Source organism: Crocodylus porosus, unplaced genomic scaffold, assembly GCF_001723895.1.
Source record: "Crocodylus porosus isolate Cpor-Errol unplaced genomic scaffold, CroPor_comp1, whole genome shotgun sequence".
Taxonomy (NCBI): domain Eukaryota; kingdom Metazoa; phylum Chordata; order Crocodylia; family Crocodylidae; genus Crocodylus; species Crocodylus porosus.
This window is the reverse complement of record NW_017728921.1, coordinates 12,885,355-12,909,289: the sequence shown is the minus strand read 5'-3', so window position 1 is coordinate 12,909,289 and position 23,935 is coordinate 12,885,355. Positions and strand designations below refer to the sequence as shown.

The 23,935-nt window shown below is 37.2% G+C and overlaps 2 protein-coding genes across 2 annotated transcripts in view; one reads left to right on the top strand and one right to left on the bottom strand.

Moving 5' to 3' along the window:
* PGAM5 (PGAM family member 5, mitochondrial serine/threonine protein phosphatase) overlaps positions 1–11,808 on the top strand; it is a 25,978-nt gene extending 14,170 nt beyond the window's left edge. Inside the window, exon 7 of the mRNA XM_019539015.1 lies at positions 11,720–11,808. The gene's annotated coding sequence lies outside the window, so the exon portion shown is untranslated. The remainder of the gene's footprint in view (positions 1–11,719) is intronic.
* ANKLE2 (ankyrin repeat and LEM domain containing 2) overlaps positions 1,313–23,935 on the bottom strand; it is a 25,069-nt gene continuing 2,446 nt past the window's right edge. The window contains exons 2-13 of the mRNA XM_019539013.1: positions 21,507–21,995; positions 18,686–18,874; positions 17,147–17,340; positions 12,746–12,934; positions 12,306–12,428; positions 11,866–11,932; positions 10,862–11,043; positions 9,878–9,984; positions 8,669–8,862; positions 7,023–7,758; positions 6,249–6,380; positions 1,313–4,844 (exon numbers count right to left, since the gene is read on the bottom strand). Coding sequence (XP_019394558.1) covers positions 4,607–4,844; positions 6,249–6,380; positions 7,023–7,758; positions 8,669–8,862; positions 9,878–9,984; positions 10,862–11,043; positions 11,866–11,932; positions 12,306–12,428; positions 12,746–12,934; positions 17,147–17,340; positions 18,686–18,874; positions 21,507–21,984 — 2,829 coding nt within the window. The 5' untranslated portion in view covers positions 21,985–21,995 and the 3' untranslated portion in view covers positions 1,313–4,606. The remainder of the gene's footprint in view (positions 4,845–6,248; positions 6,381–7,022; positions 7,759–8,668; positions 8,863–9,877; positions 9,985–10,861; positions 11,044–11,865; positions 11,933–12,305; positions 12,429–12,745; positions 12,935–17,146; positions 17,341–18,685; positions 18,875–21,506; positions 21,996–23,935) is intronic.

Sequence of the window (23,935 nt, the reverse complement as noted above, 5' to 3'; positions counted from 1 at the left end):
TTTCCTTTTTAAAAATCTCTTTTTAATTAGTTTATTCATCTTTCTCCATTGTCAGCTATCCAAAGCTTTAATCATGGGAAGTCATTCTCTAGGAACTCCTGCAGCTGAAACCATAAGCTTGATGCAAAATACTGTGCAACACAGATGCCAGTTCAGTAAAACTGGGACTAGTAGAGCAGCTAAATCCTGCAGGAGAAAAATGCACATGGGGGAAATTAAATGTGGGGTTGTTAATCAATGCAAGAAACTGTAATTTATCTACTTTGTTGGCTTTTTAAACGTTTTGAATAAAAATAACTGGTCTGGCTCTTAGTGGCTTAATTTGTGGTGTTTGGCACTAGGAGCTATACAGTAACATTCCAGAAATGGTTAGGCTAGGATTATTCTTCAAGCTCTACCACTGTCATGGAAGTGGCATTGTAACTACTGCCATGGATTCAAGGAGTATATTTTCTCTTTTTAATGGGCTGAAGTAAAACTTTACCCCTAAAGTCTCTTTTTATGGGCAAAAAGTTTCCTATATTTAATATCCCATATTATCCTTTTGAGTAAAGCTGTGGGGTTTGGTGGAACTTATAGGTTAATTGGTACACGGTATGAGGAAGTATTACATTTCTGTCTAGTCTTTTGATCCATTTGGCGAGTTGCCTGCCAAATTATGAATACAGTAGTAAAACAGATGATATGCAAGTATACCCGCCATCTTCAAAGCAGAAGGGCAGTTTTCACTCTCCAAGAAAAATGGGCAGCTTGCCTGTCCCACCATAGTTGTAGCAACTAAATACAACACAGCATCTTTGGCTATTTTCCCTAGTGTACAACTACCATTTGTGGAATGAGGTCTTACTTGGGGTTAGTAAATACATCAGCATTATCTACCCATCAGCAGTCGCATATTCTTTCAGACTTTCCCAGCCTAATCTTCCATTTATTTAGAAATGGCTACAGACTTAGCCTGGGTAAATCTACAGACACTTAATAACCGTATGTTCATTTACTTGTGAAACCATGGCAAGCTTTAAAACATAAACCCATCCCTTGCTTCCTGCAAAGTCCTTTACACCCAACAGATCGATAAAAGTTTTGGCCTTGTCAACAAACATCCATCAGTGATAGAGATACCAGTTCCCAGCATTTCTCCCTACAGGGCTCATGCATCTTTAGCATTTTCATACTTTGCTGTTTGCCTTTTATTTTTGCTGTTTGCAGTTTCAATGCACCTTTAAGCATATAACATTATTGGCATTCAGTGCTCCAGGTAAAGTGACAAAGATTGTGGTCATACCCCATAAATCAAAGGGTTCTTCATTCCTGACTGCTTTGTGCACTTTATTTTACTCTAGCACATGTACATACACAGTACTGAAAGAACCATATCTATGTGCAGGTTGGAAGGCCAGAGCATATACAACAAACTTTTGGACACACATACAGCAAAAAATCAGCAACATGTGTATTGGAACTCTTTTAAAAACAAATAGTATATTTTAAAAAAGAAACAAATATAATTGCCTGGTTTAGAGTACAGCTTTGTACCATTAAGACAACAATATACCTGGCTGACCTCAGCAACATGGAGCACAATTACCTCCATCCCTCCAATGTGGCAGTTTCTTTTAAATGCCAAAAATTCAGTGTTCAGGACCAAATCTAGTATATGTGAAACATGTTCTGAGCCTTTATTCTCTTTTACCAAAATTGAGGCACCACCTCAGTTTTGTCATACAAACAAAACTTGAACAATGTATGAAGTTCGATACTCTTCACTCTGTTTCACAACATAGACCCATATTCTCATGCACCTATGAACCCATCTTCTACCTCCAACCCTTCTACTACCTGCATATTTCAAATGGAAAGAACAACACTGGTAGCTACATCTCAGTATTTTGACTTACTCGACATAATAAAATGTATCCTTTGCATCATTAAATAGCAAACTGCTGCCCAATAAAGGCACAAAACTAAACAGTTCTAATCTACATTTAAAGTGTCTCCACAGACTCTCCATTGGAAGATCTTCCTTCTTCAAGATCATAAAGAAATACATGGTTAATTTTAAATAAATGAAGTTAATATAATGTGTTATAAAGTTACTTCTTAAAAACACAGTACAACAAATGGGCTAAAATTCAAAATTCCAGAAGCCATTTCTCAATAAAAAATATCCCCACCCCTACATAACTCTAAAACATTAATTACAAACTTGTAGTCAGAAGTCTTTGTGCCAGAAATATACATTAAAATACAAAAAGCATATAGTAATAAGCAGAAAAGAAAATAGAAGCTAGTAATAAGGTATCAGGATTTAGGCCTCCTGAATTTGTTTATCAACAATATTTCTAAAACTAATACAGAACTTGTTGTAAATGTACATACGAGAGTTTGGAGGGGGCCATGTCTGTTGACAGGCCTGTTGGGGATTTTGTCCAAACTTTCAAACAATAGCAGGTTTTAAGGTTTGGATTTCAGAAAGAAAATAAATTTTCCTCACTAGTGACATGTTTTCAGCTTTTGTGTACACAAGCAAATGATTGAGTGTGTAACAATAAGCAATTACTTGCATACTGCACAGTGTATGAGGCTTTAGTAGATAAACTTTTCATAATTTAGAAGTTACAAAATTCCACAGACTAGTGACAATGTAGGAATGTGTCTGAAAAAGACCACTATGACTAAAACAAAACAAAACAAAACAAAACAAAACAAGCAAAATGCTACTTATGGGAAACTTGATTCTTGAGAGGAGAGTCTTAAAAAGGTGGATCCTACAAGAAGTTTTTGGGTTAATTTTACTGGTGTTAGGTCATTTGGCAGAACAGTTCTTTCTAATATTCTTATAATTGGAAATAGACTCAGTTTAAGCCATCTATTTTCCAAAATTTATATCTGTTACTCTAAAGTCTAGAGATATCTCAACCCAACCATTAAGATTCAGAAAGAGCTTTTAGAATTATTTTCAGTTCCTAAGTCTTAGAGGGGAAACCACAGTTTATGAGCCCATGAATGTGGATACTTTTTCTTTACACCTTTTAAAAGCAAGAACAATATGCTAATTTAAAAATATGTTACAAAAGGCACTATTAAGCTTGCAAAAGCGTAAGTGCAGTTTGGAACTTGTACCAAACAATGAGCATATTCAAAACATTGTACAGTTTGTATATGTATATGAACAGTCACTTTATAGTATGCAACAGCCAGCAAACCTATCCTTAGGCAATTTAATCCATCTTCTAATGCATTAATAGTCTCAGATAGAGACACAATATCATCCCACCTATTATTAGTGTTCCTCTAAACATGTGTAGTAAGTTCTTAAGGATTATTTTTATTTTCTTACTTTATGGGGGTTAACAATAATACAACTAATATTTTCTACCAACTTTGAATTTTCTGTTAAGATAATAGTTGTGTTTTTAAACTTTTTTAAGGAAAAACTGTGTAATAGGGAACTATGTTACTGGAAGCCTCTTCTTAAGCACACTACAAATCACCAAAATCTGTATTTGGCATTCTGAATCAAAATTTAGGACATTCCCGATTTCAACACTGGACTATGGGATTCATTCTTAAATGGACTAAAGAATGAAAATTAACTGTAGCTAACAAAGGACAGTTACCACATCTACATTACAGGCGTAACAACAGGTTGTATTTCAACAAAAATGTCAAAGTCCTTATTCATTCCTTCTAACAGAAGACTAACCCAATATTATGGGTTTATCTGTTAATCTCCATAATATAGCACAACAAACTGGACCTTTAAGATACACTGCTGGTAAACTTACTTAAATTATTGCTGATGTGCTTTTGTGTAATTACTATTAACATTTGCAAACAGTAAAACCTTTGTGGGAAAAAAGCTGAGCTTTTCATCTTCAAACACTTGCATGTACATCAAATTTCTATTGTGACCCTTTCCTAAAACACTCAGTGCATGACATTTATTTAATACCCACAGAATGAGCAGTGACTCATAAAATTGTCAGTCTGCACCTCATTTTGATCTCTTCTTACTAATCAGACAAGTTCTTAGCCATGGACACATCACACACCTGGTAATCACATTCTCATTCAAACAGGAAAGCCATCTCTCCAATTTAGTTTTTAAAAGTTCTTCAGTGCAAGTCTTTCTTTTTACAACAAATGGAATATGCATTTAACTCATTTTAAGTTCCTTCTAACCTAGAAATCTGTTTACTGACACTGTGCTTCATTAAGGATATCCAAATGAAGAGATGCATTTGCGGGTGAATAGATTCATATTGACAATTACACTTCCTGTACAATAAAGAACGCTATTTCAACTGAGAATTGTTAAGTGAAAGGTTCAGATCACTGCTCTACAGTTAACAAGTGTAGGGGTTATTTATTTTATAGCTACTGAATAACTGAGTTAACCACCACTTATTTCTTGCAAATCACCAATAATCTATCTGGTATATGGCATCAAGACGTATTCAATTTTTACTATATATTGGTCCTCAAGATGAGGATAAATAAATAGCCAAGTATGCTTCTTTGTGTCACTTTAGCAACACTGTACCTTCCCCCCTACTTTTAAAATGTAAATATAAATTTAAGTCCCAGGAAAATGGACCATGTTCTAATGGGTGGGTGGTTCTGAAATGTGATGCAGTTTTAACAGGATGTGGTTGACATATGCTGGACTGTAACGTCCAGGACTCCCAAAATCTGGAGAGAACGAAGCAGCATTGCCATATTTCCCTGGGCTGCTCATCACTGGACTGTTTCTTCCTGGGCTGCAGTATGCTGAAGTACTTGAAGCACCTGCGGCAACAGGCTGGGACTTGAACCTTCCTTTCAATGATGGACTTGGCCAACTAAAAGAAAACAAAAAGAATTATCATCATCTGGGGGTTTTTGTTTGTTTGTTTAAAAAAAACACCCATTTATTAGTTGGTGAGAAAGCAATTTGTTCACTTGTTACCACACTGAGCCTAACGAAAAAGCATCAGAAGAGAACAGACTGAACACTCAAACAAATGAAGAAAAATAAATATAAAAAAAATCAGCATATTGTATCAGACACAAATGTATCATTAAAACTGGCAACTGCAGATCCAAAAAAGTTAATTTTTCTTTAAAAAGTCTGCATCTCATTGGTTGAAGCATCTGGTCAATTACAATTCAAAATTTTCTGACTCTTCGTTCAAGAAAAAAAAAAAAACTAATAAAAGACAAATTTCTAAGGATGAAACTGCTACAGTGCATAAGAGTTTTTACCTTTCTTTTAAAACAATTTTAGACTCACTGCATTTTTTAAAGAAACAATTTGTTTTAAGATTGCATTTAGTTTTTCAAGGAATCCTACAGCCAATTAAATAAATGCGTTCAACTCCCGGGGCTTTCACTGTAGTTCTTTAAAAAGGAAGAGAAAAAGCTGTCCGGTTGCCAAAGGAGTTTACAGACAAATGCATTCTGTATGCACTAGAAAGTCATATTTTTAAGAGGTTTTTTAAATGAGATTTGGTCAACTACTTTTGAAAATCTAAGGTTAAATGTTTACTTCATTACAATCATCAAATGCTTTTTTCTGTAGTTTCATGTTCTAGAATATAACTATCTGGTCCTAGGAAGTGGACTGGGCAGCAGCTATTTCCAACTGCCTCAGCTTTAGCCTTTTTCCACCTTGCCCTTCAACACCTAAAGCCAATAGGTCACACTCCTCCCTTTGCTGACCTGTGCTCTTCTACCCCTTCCTATTCTCCAGCATGCTACTCCAGCTTTCCTCCCCCAGAATTCTCCCACCCCAAACACTACAGCTATTTGAAGTCAGAGGAGCAGCTATGTCAGGTTCCTGGCCATTTGTTCCCACTCTTAACAACTGTGTCCTTCACAAAATGCAGAGTAAACTGCAATACACAGCATCTGTGTTCAATAATAACAGATTACAGCCTTGATGACCAATACAACAAAGTTAAATACTACACTTTTTAAACTTCTATATTCAACCCTGAGAGTATTTAGAAGTATGTTGCAGGAAATAAGGAAAGAAGTCCAATGTGAACAATACCAATTTAACCCAAAGGACCAGCAAGCATCCAACAAACAAGAAACTTAATTTGGCTTAATTTTTAAAGTGTATTAGTTACAAGAGAAGTGAATACTTTTAACCTAGATATTTGTACAGTGTGGGGCCTGATATTCCACTTATCCAGGTACTTCTGCAACTGGCAAACTAAAAACATGTTGCCTTTTGACTCTTATTAAATTTGCAGAAGTACCTTTGCCTGTCAGAAGAAGAGTAGGACTGTACAGCATTCTTCCAGTTGTAAACAACAGGGTACTTCTGCGGGTCAATCTCCAGTCCTTCTATAGCTGCTAAAACATCACTATCCAGTTTTGATGGCTGTTCCCTAAAACAAAGAGTGAAGCAAAAAAGAATTGTAATCGCATAGATAACCCTACAATGTCCATCCACCCCTTGGTTCTAAAATGTTTCTAATCAATACAAGCCTACAAATCCAATTACCTCTTTACATTGAAAATTTTTTTTCCAAGCATGCCTTGATATAAATGTTGCCTGTTCATTATGTTTCAAGCTGCAATACAGACCAATAAACAGAGGAAAGCTAGAAGAATGTCCCCGAATTCACTATCATAGTCCTTAAAATAGATTACGCACTCTTTTAAACTTAGGTAAGGCAGGCTCATAATAATCAAGTCTACCAGATAAACAGAAGATAGATAGCTCATAGACTGAGGTATCAGTTCCTAACTAATACCAGAAGAAATGTTGAAGAGCCGTCTTTCCTCCATGCCCTATTTGATATGCAGTACTTTGACAGATATGCATTAGTAGAAAACTGTATCTCTGGTTAAAACATTTTAAAGAGATACTTTTTTTCAACCTGATTTCAATAAACATGTTTTAGCTTCAAATAATCTTAGTCTTGCTGCAGTTAGCATTATGAATATAGCATTTAATTTTGTATTTACAGATCAAAAACAAATCAGTTAAAAAAAAACTAAAAAACATGACACAATCCAATTCATACCCTAGGAGGAATAACTTCTTAGAACTTTTGCTTGTGGGTGCAGTCTGCACAAGAAACTTCTGGGAGGACGACTCTTGACATTGTTGTGGCTTGTTATCCTGAATACCTGGTCCCACTGACATTCTCTCCATTTCTGATGGCATTTTGCTTTCTGTCCTTAACTTTGTATTGCCTGGCTTTCCTGTAATTCCTGGCTCAGAAGAACAGCTTGCTATGGGAATTGCTGGGCAAGTATCTTGCTGATCTGTGGATATTTTGCCCTGGCTCATTTCTTCAGCCAGAGTTCTTTCATTCTCAGTTTTTGCAACAGTTTGATTTAATTTCTCCCCCAAACATTTTCCTGCTACTGGTTGGTCTTGGAAAGAGAGTCTTTCAAACTCTGTCATTAAATTTGTGACGGGAGGTGTAAGGCACTCTTCCCTATCGCGCTTCCTGTCGCTGATGATCCTCTCATTTGTCGCAGGACTGCAAAATCCGTTTTTATTGGAAGGAACCTCCTTTTCATAGTGCCTGGAAAGGGAAGACGTTTCTATAATGTTAACTTTGTGCTCCATTGACAAGATGTCACATTCCGAATCTCCAATAGCATCTATACTAGGTTCCTTGGACGCAATTGGCTGGCTATTTTTCCGTGCTGCATTTTGTCTGTTTTTTATTTCTTCCAAACTCATGTCATCATCATCATCTTCCAGAAATGCTCCAACAGAAATGGAATTGCTGCACTTTTTACCCTTTCCTAGAAACAATTATATTGAGACACACATGTAACAAGTTTGATAACAGAAATCCTACCAGGCGCAACAAACAACTACAGTCTTTATGGTTTAAGATAATTCCATTATTCTCTTTAGATATCCATTTATTGAAACCCTCTATAATCTGACCTAAGCAATGGCATTAGCTAACTTCACTAATCCTATAATCCAAAATGTCAATACTAAAAACAATGTCCAATTTACAATTAGGAAACCCTTTCTAACTAGGAGAGTAAGCACCGGGACAGATTACATTGTAGAATCTACACTACTAGAAGTTTTTAAGCATATATTGTTTTTCCTCAGATGCTTTAAACAGAAATATTCCAGCCCTGAGTAGGGCACTGGACTACATGACTTCTAGATGTCTCTTTCAGCCGTACTTCTTTTTTATATAGTTCTAGGAGTGCTGAAATAACAGCTAGCAATCTAAGAAACTCACGGAAAACCTGTGTTGTACTTTACTTAATGGGTGTCCTTTGGCCCAGTCAGAGTGAATTACTCTAAGAAAACTAATTGGGCCATATGTACCACAAAAGCTATTCTGTACTCCACAAATTAATTCCCAGACATTGTGGGTGAAATCCTGACTTTACACAATTTTTTCTTTGAACTCAATTAAGGAGTTCAGGTTTATATATAAATTACAATTACCAGAACGAAAAAAGGGGGGGGCGGAGGGGAGGTTAACAAAATGTATTTTGGTAACTCAAAGTGAATTTTCTAAACTTGTATGAGCTATTGTTTCTACATTAAAATCAGAATAACATTTGTATTATGAATAGATATCTGCAACCAAAAAACAGGAACTTGACTTTTTCCCCCATCCATTCAAAGCCTTTATTTTGTATATTTATGTATCCCTTTTAGTTCTGTTTGCTCTTTTCTTACCAGGAGGATGGGGAGTTTTATATTTGTTGCAGGTTTCATTTTCTCCCGTTTCTTGTTGAGCCTTTTCGCTCATTTCTCGTTGACTCAGGTACTCTTCTAATTTTCGCAACCCCTCCTGGGAAGACAGATCAACAAAACAGCCCAGAAATTCCCAGTATTCAACCCACGGGAACCCCAGCTCATGAGCTAACTCCCTGCAATAAATAAAATAAAACGAATCATTTGTGAACACATAATAAATTAGTATGACATCAAATTAACTAAACATATTTCATCAACTTTCACTAGGTCTATAAAACTGCAACTCTGCAAGATGTAGGTATTCTGCTACAGTTGACTCTTGCACGAACAATTAATAATATTAAAAATATAATCTATTTCCAATTCTTTTTACACTTTTTCAAGATTTACCTATATATATATTTGTGTGCGCGTTATACAATACACACACACACTTTACACATCTACTGCTGTGATTAATTTAGTATCAGATTCAGAGATGAATGATTCCTGGCATAAGCATTTCTTTGCTGAAGGTTTTAACATCATTGTTTTTTAATTTATCTAAAAGAAAATACATTTTTGAAGGTGGAAGGAATCCAGCCACCACTGATAATAAACTGCCTCAGGTTTTAAGGTATGAGTAGTACCCAAGTCCAGAGAACAGTTTAGTTGTTAGGAAGCATCTATACACATAACCCATTCGGAGATGAACATTTTCTGTGCCACCCAACTGGAGAGAGAACATGATGATACTTTAAGACCTTTTCCATTCCATACATTTTCAGCATTGTTCATCTTGCAAAATAATAAGGCAGTGCTTGAGCACATTATTAACCACTGAGACCATATTTCTGCATTGTCCAACATCTTCTCAGAAACTAGACATACGAGTCAGAGTCCACTCCACTGACTACATGAGAGAAGTTCTTGTACATGATATTCTGACTACTACTGTTTTAAAATTCAAATTTGTTTTCCCTTCCTAAGCAGTTAGCTAGGTCTTACTTTCTGAGCTAAAGAAGTAGTTTGTTGATATAAAGACCCAATCAAAGAATACTTAACATGATTGTGGAAAGGATTTTTCAATTAGAAGCTTCTCTTTATATTAACCATTAGCATGCCTTTAGTGCTGCAGGGTTTTTTTAAATGCTTGTCTGGCTTGTGCTAAAAACTTGTCTTTTTTCATGCTGTGGTTTTCAGAAGTACCTTCCAACTCTTTCAACGCCTCTCTCCAAATCAGATTTCCTGACATTGTGAAAAAAGCCTGCTCTCTCTCGAGGTGGAGTCTTCCACAGCCTGCGAAACTCTTCTGCCTTCAAAACAAGAAAGTGTTCAGTATATACATAGCAAAGTATATCAGACACGTTTATGTGTACTACAGCTCATGTCTCGGCCTATAGGCATAAAAGGTTTTGCTCCAAAGAGATGTTAACCTGCTCAGTGATTAATTTACCTGAAAATACACTGTTTAGCTATATCAGCGATGAGGTATGGCTTTTTTTTAAAACACACGGTTGCTGCCATTCAAACATACCTGTTTAATACTGTACGTAGGTCTCAGAAGTCCCAGATCTTGAAGAAGATATTATCCATATTTACACATTAAAAATGACCACAATTTATAGCTTCCTTTGCTAATTTATCATGGTGCAGGATAGTTCTAACTGACCTTCCAGAATTATTTCTATAGGCAAAACTGCAGTATTGTTACAGTTCTAACTATTAACTAGCTTTGGTTTTACTGATGGCAGTATGCATCATTTCTAGACAATTTAACATATGTTGTTTTCCAAGGCTGTCCAAAAAGCCTCATTCATTGAGAGGTGTGGTGCTTTAGAATAGTAAATTCCCACCTTTTCGGCACGCGTGCAAGAAATTAGACCCATACCCTCCCCAAGTGCCACTATGATCCCTTCCCATCTGATCTGCTGCTCTGTTTTCTGCTCCCTGCCTGATGCTCCTAAAACATCTATTCAAAACGTTTTAAAAAAGGTACCAATGTTTGCTTAGCCTTTCTGAAAGGTAAAATTCATGTTTTTACTCCTAAAATAAAAATAATCTTGACAGTGAACCCAACCAAGCTTTCCAAAGGAAATAAGCATTTCCTCCAAATGAGCCATCGGCTAGGTACAAATTATACTATTGTGAAATCCATGTGACAAATAGAATAGCAAGACCTTAAATCCGTACCTTGGATGGGCTCATTGGACCTGCAAAAGCTCTGACAGATAAGACTGGATCTTTGGGGCTGCCAGTGTATCTTGGTAAAGCTGTATGGGAATTACCATCTGACTGATCAGGTGACCAAGGTGCACCAATTACAGGAGATGATGAATTGTCTTCTGCTTTCAACAGTGGAACGTAGTATTGACCTAAAATAAAATGGTACGTGACATCAAGAATCTAACAATGCAGAAGCCTGCTGCTTCTTTCTGAAATACTAGACATGCATACACCTAGTTAAACTTCACTAGCCCAGCTCTATCTGTAATTAAAAATTTGCATTTATAATATCTATTAAATATTAAATGCTGAAATTAGGCAGAAGACAAGGGCAAGGTGGCACCACATAGACTAACTTCTTCAGATAGGCACGAGGTCAGATGCTACGATGTAGGTTATAACCTACAAAAGCTCATGCCTGTCTGAACAAGTTAATCTGTAAGGTACCACCACTGTGTCCTGCCTTCTGTCTAACTTCAGACTAACATGGTTAACTACCTCTCTCTGCTCATACTGCCAAAATGTTATACCTTAGGTGCCCCCCTTTTCAAAAGTTAATGCAACAGCAAATACATGTGCTTCCTGACAATGACCAGTTTTGAAACCGGACTCCTACACCCAGTACATATGACATTTCATAGGATAGGCCCTAACAAATAAAATTAGATGAATCCTTAACATTGCCCATTCAAATACTTGTAAGCAAGGAGCCTAAATTTTCTGCCTCAGACTCCCTATCAAAAATGTTACAAGGGTTACCATCTGTACTATATAAAGTACTGATACACGTCACCCATTTTAAGATCTTTTTCTATTCCTTTTCAGATTTAGAGTTCCTCCTACTGGAAGAGCACTATGTCCAAAAAAAAAAAAAGGTACTAAATACTGCTGAACACAAGTATGAAAAAAGATGACAAACACCAAATTATTTTTTTTAATTAAAATTAAAAATTAAAGCTCTGAATACAAACCTTTCAAATACTCTTTTATTTTCTCCTTCAGTTGCACAGATTTATTTTTACTTCTTTCACAAATCACCTGGTGAAAGAAATATTACTAGTTAGTGAAGTGTAAAACCAGTCTCTCCTATAATCTTCTTGGTAATATTCCAGTATGAGAAAGAAATCTTCTCAATCTCTAACATGGAGCAAATCTAAAAAAAGTTATGATAGATCATTAAAATATACCCAACAATACAAAAATGCAACTAGGAGAGAGGAAATTCTAGTGAGCTACAAACTAGAATCTTCCCATTGATGCTATCATGCACACTAATTCATAATAAAAATGCATCTTAGTAAAGGTCCCAAGTTTGCCAGGGAATCTGTCTGAAACCCCAAATTAAAACACGTATTTATGTAGGATTGAAAACAGTCACACTCTCCCAAAGTACAACAAAAGCATAACTTACTTCGGCTGGTGTTTGATCATACTTGTTTCTTGGACTCTTTGCAATATCTGGGTGTGAAGTAAGCACATTTACCACATCCAGATTCCCAAATTTGCAAGCAAAATGCAATGGTGTATCAAATCCCTGAAAAAGGAGACAGAAAAGTATTATTATACCTGTGCCTTATTTGAAAGTTCCCAGCTTCTCATTTACCATTTAACACATATTTGGAAAACACAATATGATCAAACCCGTACACTTTTCTTTCACCTTCAAAATAGGCTGTCATGCTCAATCAACAAGGTCTTCCCAGGAAACTGATTTAATATTTTTTTAAATCCTACACAACCTGTTCATTCTAGCTATTAGACATGAACTCACGCAGACACTCATCTCTCCCTTTTATTAAAAAAAAAGAAAAGAAAAAAAAAGAAGAATTCTGGCAGATGTTTATATCTCACCACTTTATCCGGGGTATTAAGATAAAGGTCAACAATATATCTGATGCGCTTCTGCAACATGACTTCATCATCATCTGGATACATAAGCAGCATAAATTCAGGATTTTCCAGAGTGTCCAACAGCAGTTGGCAGATACCAGGTTGATTCTCTTTGGCAGCAACATGCATGACATTATACCTACATCCTTCCTGAAAATAAAAATAGGGATTATAATCATTAGAAATCTAAATGGCTTGCTTCCCATTATAAATTTCAGAGGTTTGACCACAAAAATTGGATAAGCCAAAACCAGTCGCATTTTTATTCCCTTTTGAATATCAAAAAGTAGCTTAGAAGCAGTAATGAAACTAAATATCCAGTTTTGGTAATACTTTTAAAATTTCTGTTTCCTTATCTCTGATTGTACTCTGCCTTCAAATCTGCTAAGTATCTAGGTCAAATTCAAGTAATAAAGAGGCAAATATGCCTAAACAAGGTGCATTAAGGTATTGTCTAACATGCTGCAAACTTTCATATTTCTATTTAACAACAGAAACACAATTTAAAAACCGTTTGTTACCATAAACTCCAGGTATTTCTACAGTTCCACAAAATTAAGTCAGACAGTCCCTTAAACTGGCAGTGTTGACCTACAGGTACTGCACCTACATTCTGTATCAGTGGTTTTCAACCTTTTTAGACTCAAGGCACCCCTCAGAAAATGCCAAGTCTTAGTTTTGATTCCTTTACCAACTGTGGAAAAAATAAGAGAGCAATTCTTCTGTTGCAGAGAACTCAAAGTCTGTAACAGACCAGAATGTTTTTGTCATTATGGATTCCTATTTGAAACCTCTGTGTTTATTTTATGAATCATATGTAGGTGTTTACACACCTAACAATGCTAATATGGGGTGCCAATGTGCGGCACCTCACCACACCCTTGTGGAGATCACTACATTTTGTCAATTTGGCAGGAAGAAAGCAAGTGATCTGTATTCCATCACATGCTACTAGGATTGCTTAACTAGCCCTATTACTACGTAAAGAAGGCTGTAATTGCTTGGAGCTCATTAATAATATATGACAGGAAAGCTAATCAGTACTGAATTACAGGAGGCTATGTAATTACATGAATTACATGTGACAAACTGCTGCTGGAGTGACCCTGGTACACCAAAGCTTCTCTTCACTGTTCTGCTGCACGTCTCAGGGAAGAGGCTAGGAGGTAACTCCTTACCTCCAGCAAATCTCAGTCTTCATGACCCCTTCTTAGACCTTGCAGTTGCAGTAGAGGAAGTTTGCCAGCTTATAGGGCATTTCCCTAGCTAGAGGACTAGACTAATGCTCTCATGTCAGGGGCTTCTAGACAAGATTTTTCCTCAAGAGGGATCTCTTAACAATCTCTCCATCCTTATTTTTCTATTCAATTGTCAGGGAGCTAGTGTATTATGCAGATGAGTTCCTTCCCCCAGATATGCATCTGTCTGACAGGTTAAGTGCTCCTCCTAATTCAAAACCATATGCAAGGAAGACACTGAAATTATTCTAAACCCTTAATTAAATTTCCCCTTATCTATTAAGTATTCAAGAGGAGGAAAGACATCCCCTCAGGCACAAGACTTCCTTTCGACATGTAACCAGCCACTGTTTGAGGTTAGTGCCTCTATTCCAGTAAGGATCTCTCATGGCAGCATCATGGTAGCATCTTTCATTGGACCAACTGTGTAATTCGGATAACACTGGATGAGCTTTCGAGTGCAAGACATTCTTTGTCAGATCTCTGATCACAGGAAACCAGGCACAGTATAATCCACTCACATAAACACCAAGAGTCTTGTCACTTTCCAGGCTAACCCATGTGCATATGAATTCTACGACTAGTTTCCTCCTTTTCTCCTTATTCAGTAGGTATTCATTTATACCACGGCCTCCCTGAGGTTGGGATAGTTACTGCCTGGAGATGAATATTCCTGTCACTTGATTTAGCAATCAACTCACCGCCTAGTTTAAGATACATTATAAAAATACATTCATATTCATACCAAACACCTTGGTTCATACAAGGTTAAAAATGATAAAATTAACTTAGGTTAACACTTGCAGTAAAGTGAGACCAAATACTACACTAGTAAATCCAGGCTGTGGAAGTGGCTGTGTATAAGTAATGTACCCCAAAATTAATCCTGGATTTGGGTGCATCTGTGACACCCTCCCTTGAGAGTATCTGCTCAAATTTTGCACTCCTGCCCATTTGGAGCAGTTGTAAAACCAAAAAATAGGTGAGAAACAACAATTACTACTCTTGTTTCAGAAAATAAGACATCATGTTTTTTCTTTAAAACTGCCAATCTGAAGAAAAAGGGTACAAAAAAAGAAGAAAAAAAAAAAGGAATAATCATGGAAAAGTTGCACACTGTCATGTTACCTTTTCATTGACAGGAGATATTAGTCTAACACGATGGATCTCTGCAACATTTTCAGTGTTGGTATTACTGCATACTTGACAGTTTTGCTCCTAGGGAACTGCTTTCTGTCCAAGTACATACAAATTAAAAAAAAAAGGCAAACCAACAAACAAACCCTCAAAATTTAACTCTTACAGGTAAGGGCAAAAGAGTTAGGTTGTTTCTTAAAACTAACACAAGCAGGTAAAACACATTTCTGGTTTGATAAAGTAAAAACGTACCGAATGGTGTACAACTAGCTTTTTGATCTCAACAACGGAAGAGCTATTAAAGATCTCCTCTTGGAGAACTGGTGCAGAGCTTTGGATCTGGAAATACTTTCATTGCTTCTGAACTTCCTTTTATTAACTACCCACTGTTTTCAGATACAGTTTATTTTAGGTAGCGTCCTGGTGTTCTCTCTGTTCATTTCATGGTATGGTTCTAATTCTATTACCCTGCTTCCTTCTTAGTGAAGATGTTCGTGGCCTAAGATGATATCTCTCTTATGCCCCAAGAACATACTACTTCATTCACTTCTACCGCACCAGTCACACATCAATTTTTCCATCGAAAAGAGAAGTGAAAAGATAAGGCTGCTAAAGCACACGCTAATCTCAGGTTTATCAAGGTCTCTGGCACATACCATTCTATACAACATCAGAGTGTGACCCTAGGACACTAGTTGTTCTGGTGATGAAAAAACGTCTTGATTAAACAGAATTCTGATTGAGCAAAGATGTCAAAATAATCAATATTTCCTTCTGCTTTGGGACTGAAAAAACCCAGCCTAAGATGACCAAGATGACAATGCCTTATCTGGCTGTTTCCAACATCTATGGGCAGATCAAACACCACAAGGACCATCAATTAAATGGACTTTTTGATGCGTGTCACACTTGCTTCTTCAACAAGAGCAAATCGATCACTTGACCCTAGATCAACCAAATTACTAAATCAAAACCAGTCAGAATAGCAGAGTAGCACCAAAAATGAGAGGGCCTCAGTCTCTTTTGGTGATGCTGACATACCCACTTAACTGACTACTTACAGATCAGGCACAATACCAGCTCCAGATGGAGTAAGGCCAAAACCTGAAACCATGGATCCTTGTACTACATTATGACACTTCCCCAAGTCATTTTAAGGCTGCAGCTTGTGAACTCTTCCTCCGTCTTGCTACTTGCTAGATTTAAAGAATTATTAAGAGGCAGTAAGTGGTATTTTTATGCGTGAGCAAACCTTATAGCCAACCTGGTCCCAACTCTTTTTCAAGGCACAAACCAAATCATACCTCTCTTGGAGAGAAAATACCCAAGAGCATTCACCATTTCTTGAAGCTCTGGATGCTTCTACACTTTGCAAGTAGGAGGAAGAAGAACCGTTGCTGCAAGACCTAGCGCAACACTTCAAGCAGGCTATCACCAGAGGACAAATTTTCCAAAAGAAGTGAGTGTATGACAGCCAGGGTGTGGACACATGTATCACCTTTGAAATATTTCAAAAAAGTGAGTCTGAAATATCCTGACTCACTTTCAGAAGCATCCTGAAAATGGCAGAAGCACTTTAAAAAGTCACCTGAAGAAAACAAGTATTATTTAGAAGCACTTCAAAATGAAGTGCTTCCTGTTATGTGTGCATGCTCTACAAAGTATTACAGGAAGGGGCTCAGTACTCCAGTATCCCACAATTCTCTGGGCTAGGCTGCCTGCAGAGACTATGTAAACATGGTACTATTTCAAATTAAGCAGAAGCAACCAGTTACAGCTAGCTGCAGGTACTGGCTTCGCTTCCAAATACAGTGCAATTAAGTGAATGAGTTTCAGCATCAACTGCCACAGGGCTTAGAGACTGCAGGTCTTGGTTTTGTCGATGGTATTTTTGAAGAATACTTTATTTTGAGGTTTGAGAAGAAAGAAAGGAGAATAAGAGGGTTATTCCAATTCTACTTTGATAAAGGATGGAGAATCTTTTTACCTGCACAACAGTTGGGTTGTCCCCAGATCCAATCAGATAGCGTGGATTACTCCAGATGAGTTCTGAAAAGGCAGCTACATCTCCTTTCTCAACAGCTTTCCGAAGTTTGGCAGTAAGGTCCTGCGTACGGGGACTTTTATAACTGTTAGCTCTTTCTTTATTAGCCGTTTCCATCTCAGGTGAACATAAGCTATCTATCAAAACAGAAGTTTAGAAGTGTTCTTAAACAACTCTCCCCTATGACTAATGCTTTCTGCTACTGAAATATGCTTTTTTTTTTTTTTTTTTTTGGAAAAAGGTCTGTAGTTTTAATACAGGGGATCAGAAAATACACAGAGGATCAAAGAAAAGACATTCATGAATACTAGAATGCTTTAACTGGGGAACAAATAAAACTTATTTTGTTACGTGGTAGCATATGCACAACTTGACAGGATTGATATAATTTAGAATATCAGTAGTGTTTCCATCCAGAAAAGTTCTACAGTTTATAGAGAAAGTTAAAAATGTGTTGAACTTGCCAAAATTCTATCAGGCAATCAGGAAATAGTGAGTGATGCTGAAATTTTATAATTTTATTCCTGAACCACTTGGGAAGCTTAAAGTTCTACAAGCTGGTTACATACGGTGACCATTTTAGAGTCTTGCTAATTAAATGTACATCCTTTGGAAAAAAAAGTTAAACCCTCCCACACCTTTTCAGATAACAAGCAAATCCAAGCTATTTCCAACACTTCAACTTTAGAAAACCTGCACACAGTAAATTGGTTTGAACTGCGCATGAAACTCACGACATCTGAACTTAACTCTGACAAACACAACCAATTCCCCCCCTTTATAATAATATGAGCTGAGAACAACTAAAAATAGCCAGTACTTTAAAAAAAAAAAAGCTATACTTTTTTCTTCCTTGTCTTCATTCAAAAAGCAGTTGTTTTTCAATAGGTCCTCCAACTCCAGTTTGTTCCTTTCTCTTTCTTATATAGAGTACAAGGGTGGTACAAACTGTCAGGATGGCAAAAAAACCCCAAACACTTTAAAAATAAAGACATCTTTGTTTCTTTGGCCCTCTTCCCCCCCCCCCCAGTTGCTATAATCATCATCATAAGTGAATAAAAACAATTATTGCCATACAACTGACCTGCAGAATTATCCCGTCTCAGGCTTCAAGAATACCATTTTAACAGTGTGGGAATAGAAACATGGGGTCTTTGGCCTATTTCTAGCTTTTACTGATGTTACGAAACATGGTTAAATATGGGCTGTCATTTTTCTATAGAAAGAGACAACAATCCAACCTGGACTGAAATAATGTCTGATTATGTATTTAGAACTCCCATTTTGCTTACCCCTTAAAGAATAGAGGTCTAAAATCATTTTAGTTTGTTAAGAACCTAAAGGAATCTGAATTTCTGAAGGCTCTACCAGCTAACATTGAATCAGTTGCAAAGTTTTGCAATTACTTTAGAAATTCCCTTTTCTCTACCTGTACATATAAGATTATGTATTCAGCCTATAGAGATGTATGCCTTCACTCACCTTTGTTAAACAACGGTCCTATTTTCACCGGGGATAAAGAGGACTTGCTTGGAGATGGAAAGTAATCACATATTCCTTTAGCAAATTTCTCTGCATCTTCTCTATTTGAAAAAGCTTTAAATCGGGAGCCTTTAATCATTTTAACAGCTTGCAGAGCGTCTTTTTTATCTTCATAAACGTGCACTCTCTCTGGAACAGGAAGTGGAACCAAAATTCAGTACCCATAATTGGAAACTTCAATGTCTAATTTGCTCACAGGAAAGGATTAGAGATCTCATATTAGCTTTTTAGATGGTTCTCAAATTGTGTTTGCCTACCAAAATACATACTTGAAGGAACCTGTAATAGAGGATACAGTCACTGTAGCGATAAAGGGCCTTTTTAAAATTTTACCTCTGATAAACCAGGTAGGCTGTCTTTTGCCAACTCCAACCAGCAGCAGTCGAGATGGAGTACAGCATCTGAACTTTACACAATCATGTACTTAACATTCATGAACTGTTTAGCATTTTTGTTACAGAAAGATCTACTATGAAAGGGAGCCACAATCATAACTTGAAGATTTCCCAAAACAACCTGAGAGAACACCCAAAGTCTGTCATAATCAAGCTACTGTGTTCAATGCTACATTTCTCAAGAAAGCCCCATTCTTTCAGAGCAAAAATAAATACTGTTGTCGCAGAGACACCAGAGAGCATTCAAAATTGTAATCTCATAACTAAGTATTACCTTATTGGAGCTTTAATCAAAAGAATAATAAAGTATTAACTGATCCAGGGCTTTGGATATCCACAAGGTAAGAGGAAATACAAAGAACTCAGTAATAAAGATTATTAACAATGTCTTCCATTCAAACTCACAAAAATAAGTTCTGACCGATGGCTTTTTCCTTGGGCATAAAAGTCGAGAGACAATAATGGGAAAGCATATTTCCTTTACCTGAGCTACAGTAAGTAAAGAGCTTCATGCCTGTCAGCTATTACGGTAATACAAACGGCATGACTTATAACCTGGATTTGGCATACAACTGCAGTTTTCCCTTTCGCTTCCACAAAACGGCTAACATTATCAAGGCCCGAGGTGCAAAATTTCTAAAATAATGAACAATTACTGTTCACATTTGGAATTCATACAAAAAAATATTATTTAGAGATCTGAAAGTGCTTAGCAATGAAAATAAATAATTTCCAATTTAAGACGACACATGAAGAAGCCATTACAGAACTAGGATGGATTCCTGTTCCCACATCCAAGGAGACTATACAGGCTGTACATGCATTCCTGGAAAACGGGGTATACCTCAAATTTGCATAAAGCGAACCCACCTTACAATGTAACAAACAGGGATACATTCCAAGACCTCGACTGTACTGACCCGCCAGACCCATTTCTACAAGACAATTTTGGTACTCACCACCAGCAGACAGCACACACAAGCACAGAGCACTATCATAAATGTGGACAGCAACTACAGAAACGTGTTGCAGACAACGAGCGAGGAGCACAGATCCACACGGGAGACTATTATGATGCGTGTCACTCCCACAACGCACTGGACAAAGAAGCTAACCGCGGGCTTCCACCACACTGATCGTATAAGAGTGAATTTACCTCGCACATAATGAATTTTAGTATAAAAAGGGTCATCGCTTAAGAGCGAATTTGCACATACGGAACTCTTATAAAGTGAGGGAAACCTGTACGAGATGGGTTAGGATTACTTTAATCGCTGTTGTAAAGCACCACAGAGTTACAACGCATTACGATTTAATCTTTGCTACTTGGAGCTGAAGATACAAGACAAGACTTGGAAAGTCTCAGATTGTATAGTAAGTCTTTCTAAGAACAGACCATTTTATACCTATTATATCAAACCAATGCCGTTGCTAGTGTTGAAATAACGTGATCTATTCCTTATTGGGGACTTTGGCTGAGAGGAAGTGAGAAAGGGGATGAAGACGTTCAACAGTCCTATAGCAACCCTGGTCAGTCAGCTCAGAGAAAATTTACTCTAATCTCCAATGAGCTGGATGCTCTAGCTCAAGTGTTCAAACTTTTCAATCTGTGGACCACCTGTTAAGGTATTGTCTTATAGGCCTATTTCCCCATTAACTAATCAGTTATCAGTGAACTGTCTTTTAAAAAAAACAGTAGGAAGGGCTCCCTGGATGATCACGTTGGACGCAAAGCTCTATATATGCGAGTACTGAAAAACTTGTCAAAAAGCTGGTAAAAACCAAACCAACCAACTAAAGGAAGTGAAATTTATGTACAAAAGATCCCACTTGCTGTTGTCCAAATACAAACACAGCTAAAGATAAGTTATACTATTCTAGGACTGATAGAGTTTATTTTTAATTTATTATTTTAAGGTATTTGCTCATACTCTTAATTCTCTTTTGAAAAATGTTTCCCTAATGTGAACATTATTGATAAGATGTACCAAAGTTTCAACAAATACTTACTCCCAAGTTGCCCCACCCTACAAAAACAAAAAGAAAATGCTAGCTAGCAAACCCTACCTAGTAGCCCTATCTACCTAGTAAAATGGCAGCAGTACCCTCAAACTTGATGAGCTTTGGGTAGGCAGCATCCTTAACTCAAAGCAGTGTAACTGCATCAAGGTAGCACTGCAGATAGACCGACTAGAATGACACTTGCAAAGCTGCTTACCCAAACCAAAGTAGCATGCAGACATGTGGAACAGTGCAGCATGTTCAAGAACACCAGTGGCTCTCAGTAAATGCAATGCATCACAGATATACACTAACCTCTGACCTCAAAACATAGTTAAACGTACATAAATGCAAAAGCAAATTACCATTTCTTGCCAATATGTCATCGTAAACTGGGCATACGCCGTAGTACAGAGGAGGCTCTTTAGATGGTGTTTGAGCACTCATTTGTGAGTCACTGTGTACTACTCCACAGCCAGATGTTGAACAGTTCTCACGCATAACAGCTTCCTCTTCTGGAGGGTTCAGACCCACACTGTACCCAAAGTCACCTTCTTCAGAAAAGTTAGCATGACTGTTGTGGTTCTCTGATGTAGATTTCAAACCCCTTTGTGTTTCTGATTGGCTGCTATTTGACGCAGGGTTTCCAGAGGCTTCATCTAAAAGAGCAGATGCATTAACCTCCAGCCCTCCTTGCTGTTCCAACAAAGACTGAGCCAATTTTTTTTCAAAAATAAACCTTGTGGTTGAGGTAATGGGCCCACACTTCAGTCCAGCTTTCACAATTTCTTCTCTGAGCTCATCACAGGTTAGCTGCTTCAGTCGGGACAATATAGCTTCCATTGTTATTTCACCTGTGGGGAAAAATGCAAAGTGAGGTCAACTGTAGCTATATACACCCCTCTTTCTGATATCTGAACTGTCTTACTAAACGCAACGGGAAAGGACACAAGTTTTTCCGTATAAGTGGTATCTGGAGGGAAAGTAGCAGGTAGGATTTGTTCTAGTTAGTTATCCCATCAAAAAAAAATCTTTATTTTAGAAGCTAGTTGTTATATACCCTATACCAGTGGTTCTCAAACTTTTTTTTCTGCAGACCATTTGAAAATTGCTGAGGGTCTTGGCAGACCGCTTAATAAACTTTTTTTTGTTCTACAAACTCGTATTTTAATACCTGTATCTGTAGTCTTACCTTTCTAATGCGATGGATGTGCCTGGTTTTTTGAGGACCACCTGAATGGAGCTCACAGACATAGCTTGACAATCTCTGCCCTATACTTTTTGTTTGTTTTTAAGTTTGAGACCTTTGGAGTGAAAGTCAATTAGAAACCACATGTCAAATCTTAGGGGTTTCTCTGATCTCATATTTGTTTCCTGTTTCTCATGGCAGGTACTGCTGACAGTGCTCTGATGGAAGAGAAGAATTGTGTTCAAACACATGCCAGGCAGCCTGCCTCAGAAGGAGACTCTAGTCTGAGACTGTCTATGAATAAAAGCATCAAGTCTTTCCATTATTCCATAGACTTTGAGCAGGTCTTAAGGACATACACACCGTGAAGCTGTACCTAACAATCATAAGGCCCCTCCCTAGCTGTGACTTACTAGAAACAGCAACAGAATGGTTTCTTTTTTCCCCCCTCAATCACTCCCAGACACATTTCTAGGGAGCAGGAAGTGTTTGCTGGTGCACAGAGGAGATCCCTCCCAACAAAGGTCCAGTAAGGGAGGTACTAACACAAATGGTTTTTCCCCTCACCCTGATTACATGGCAAAGTGCTAAAATGACTGGCCTGATTTTCTTCTTCAAAATCAAAGCTGGGGGCACTGGAAGAGGGATTTTATTACTACCAACATAAGGTCCTCTGTATAGTGTTATCTCCCACATGTCTCTGCATCCAGCCAGGAAGCAGAGATTACAAATATCAAATCCACACAAAACAACAAGTTTCTTGCCATGAAAATCCTATATGGGATCTTACTCTGAAGAAAACAATTAAAGTTATAATGTGTGATTAGGAATTACACCCTAGGGTGCTTTGAGATCTTTTCCAAGGGGGCCACAGAGCACCACAAAATGTTACACCATTAAGTTAACAAACATAATTCACATGATAAAACCAGAGATTTCTAATAGAAATCTACAGTTGTGGTCTTTCTGAGTTCTTTACAAGCAAAGACTACTTTCTTAAAGATTTTCCTGTAGTCAGAAAGAGTGAAAACTAAGAGCTGACATTTTCCAAGGAGTTCTTCAAACATATCCACCAGATGTGCCTCAAGTCTGAAAAGGTTGAGAACCACTAGTCTGGGTTCATGATTTTTTTGAGTATTAACAACTGTAACAGTCAGCACGAATTAAACCCATCATTTTGTCAAAGGACCAGGCTGTCTTGGAAAACAGGCTTGTTTTGGGGCCACCAATACTGAATATCTGTATCCTACATGTTAGAGTCCTTCAGTCAACTATTTTGCTTGCATGTACAAGGGTAGACACCTTTTTACTTAAATTCCATACTCTTAGGTTAAGAGCTACAAAACTAACAAATCAAGAAGCTTCTAATTTTTCCCCATTCTTACCAGGCATTTAAAAAAGTGCAGTTATGTTTATTTTAAATTCAGCCACCCAAAGGTTCCAACTTCAGAAATTCAAAGGCAATATATTTTTAGGCGACATGCAGCAGTTTATTCCTGTAAATTCAGGAATTTGTATTTCCAAGTCAGCCAAAATGTTTAGCTAAAGACTTTCTAAATGTTATAAAAACTCTGCACTAACCTCCTGAATTAAAAAACACACAGC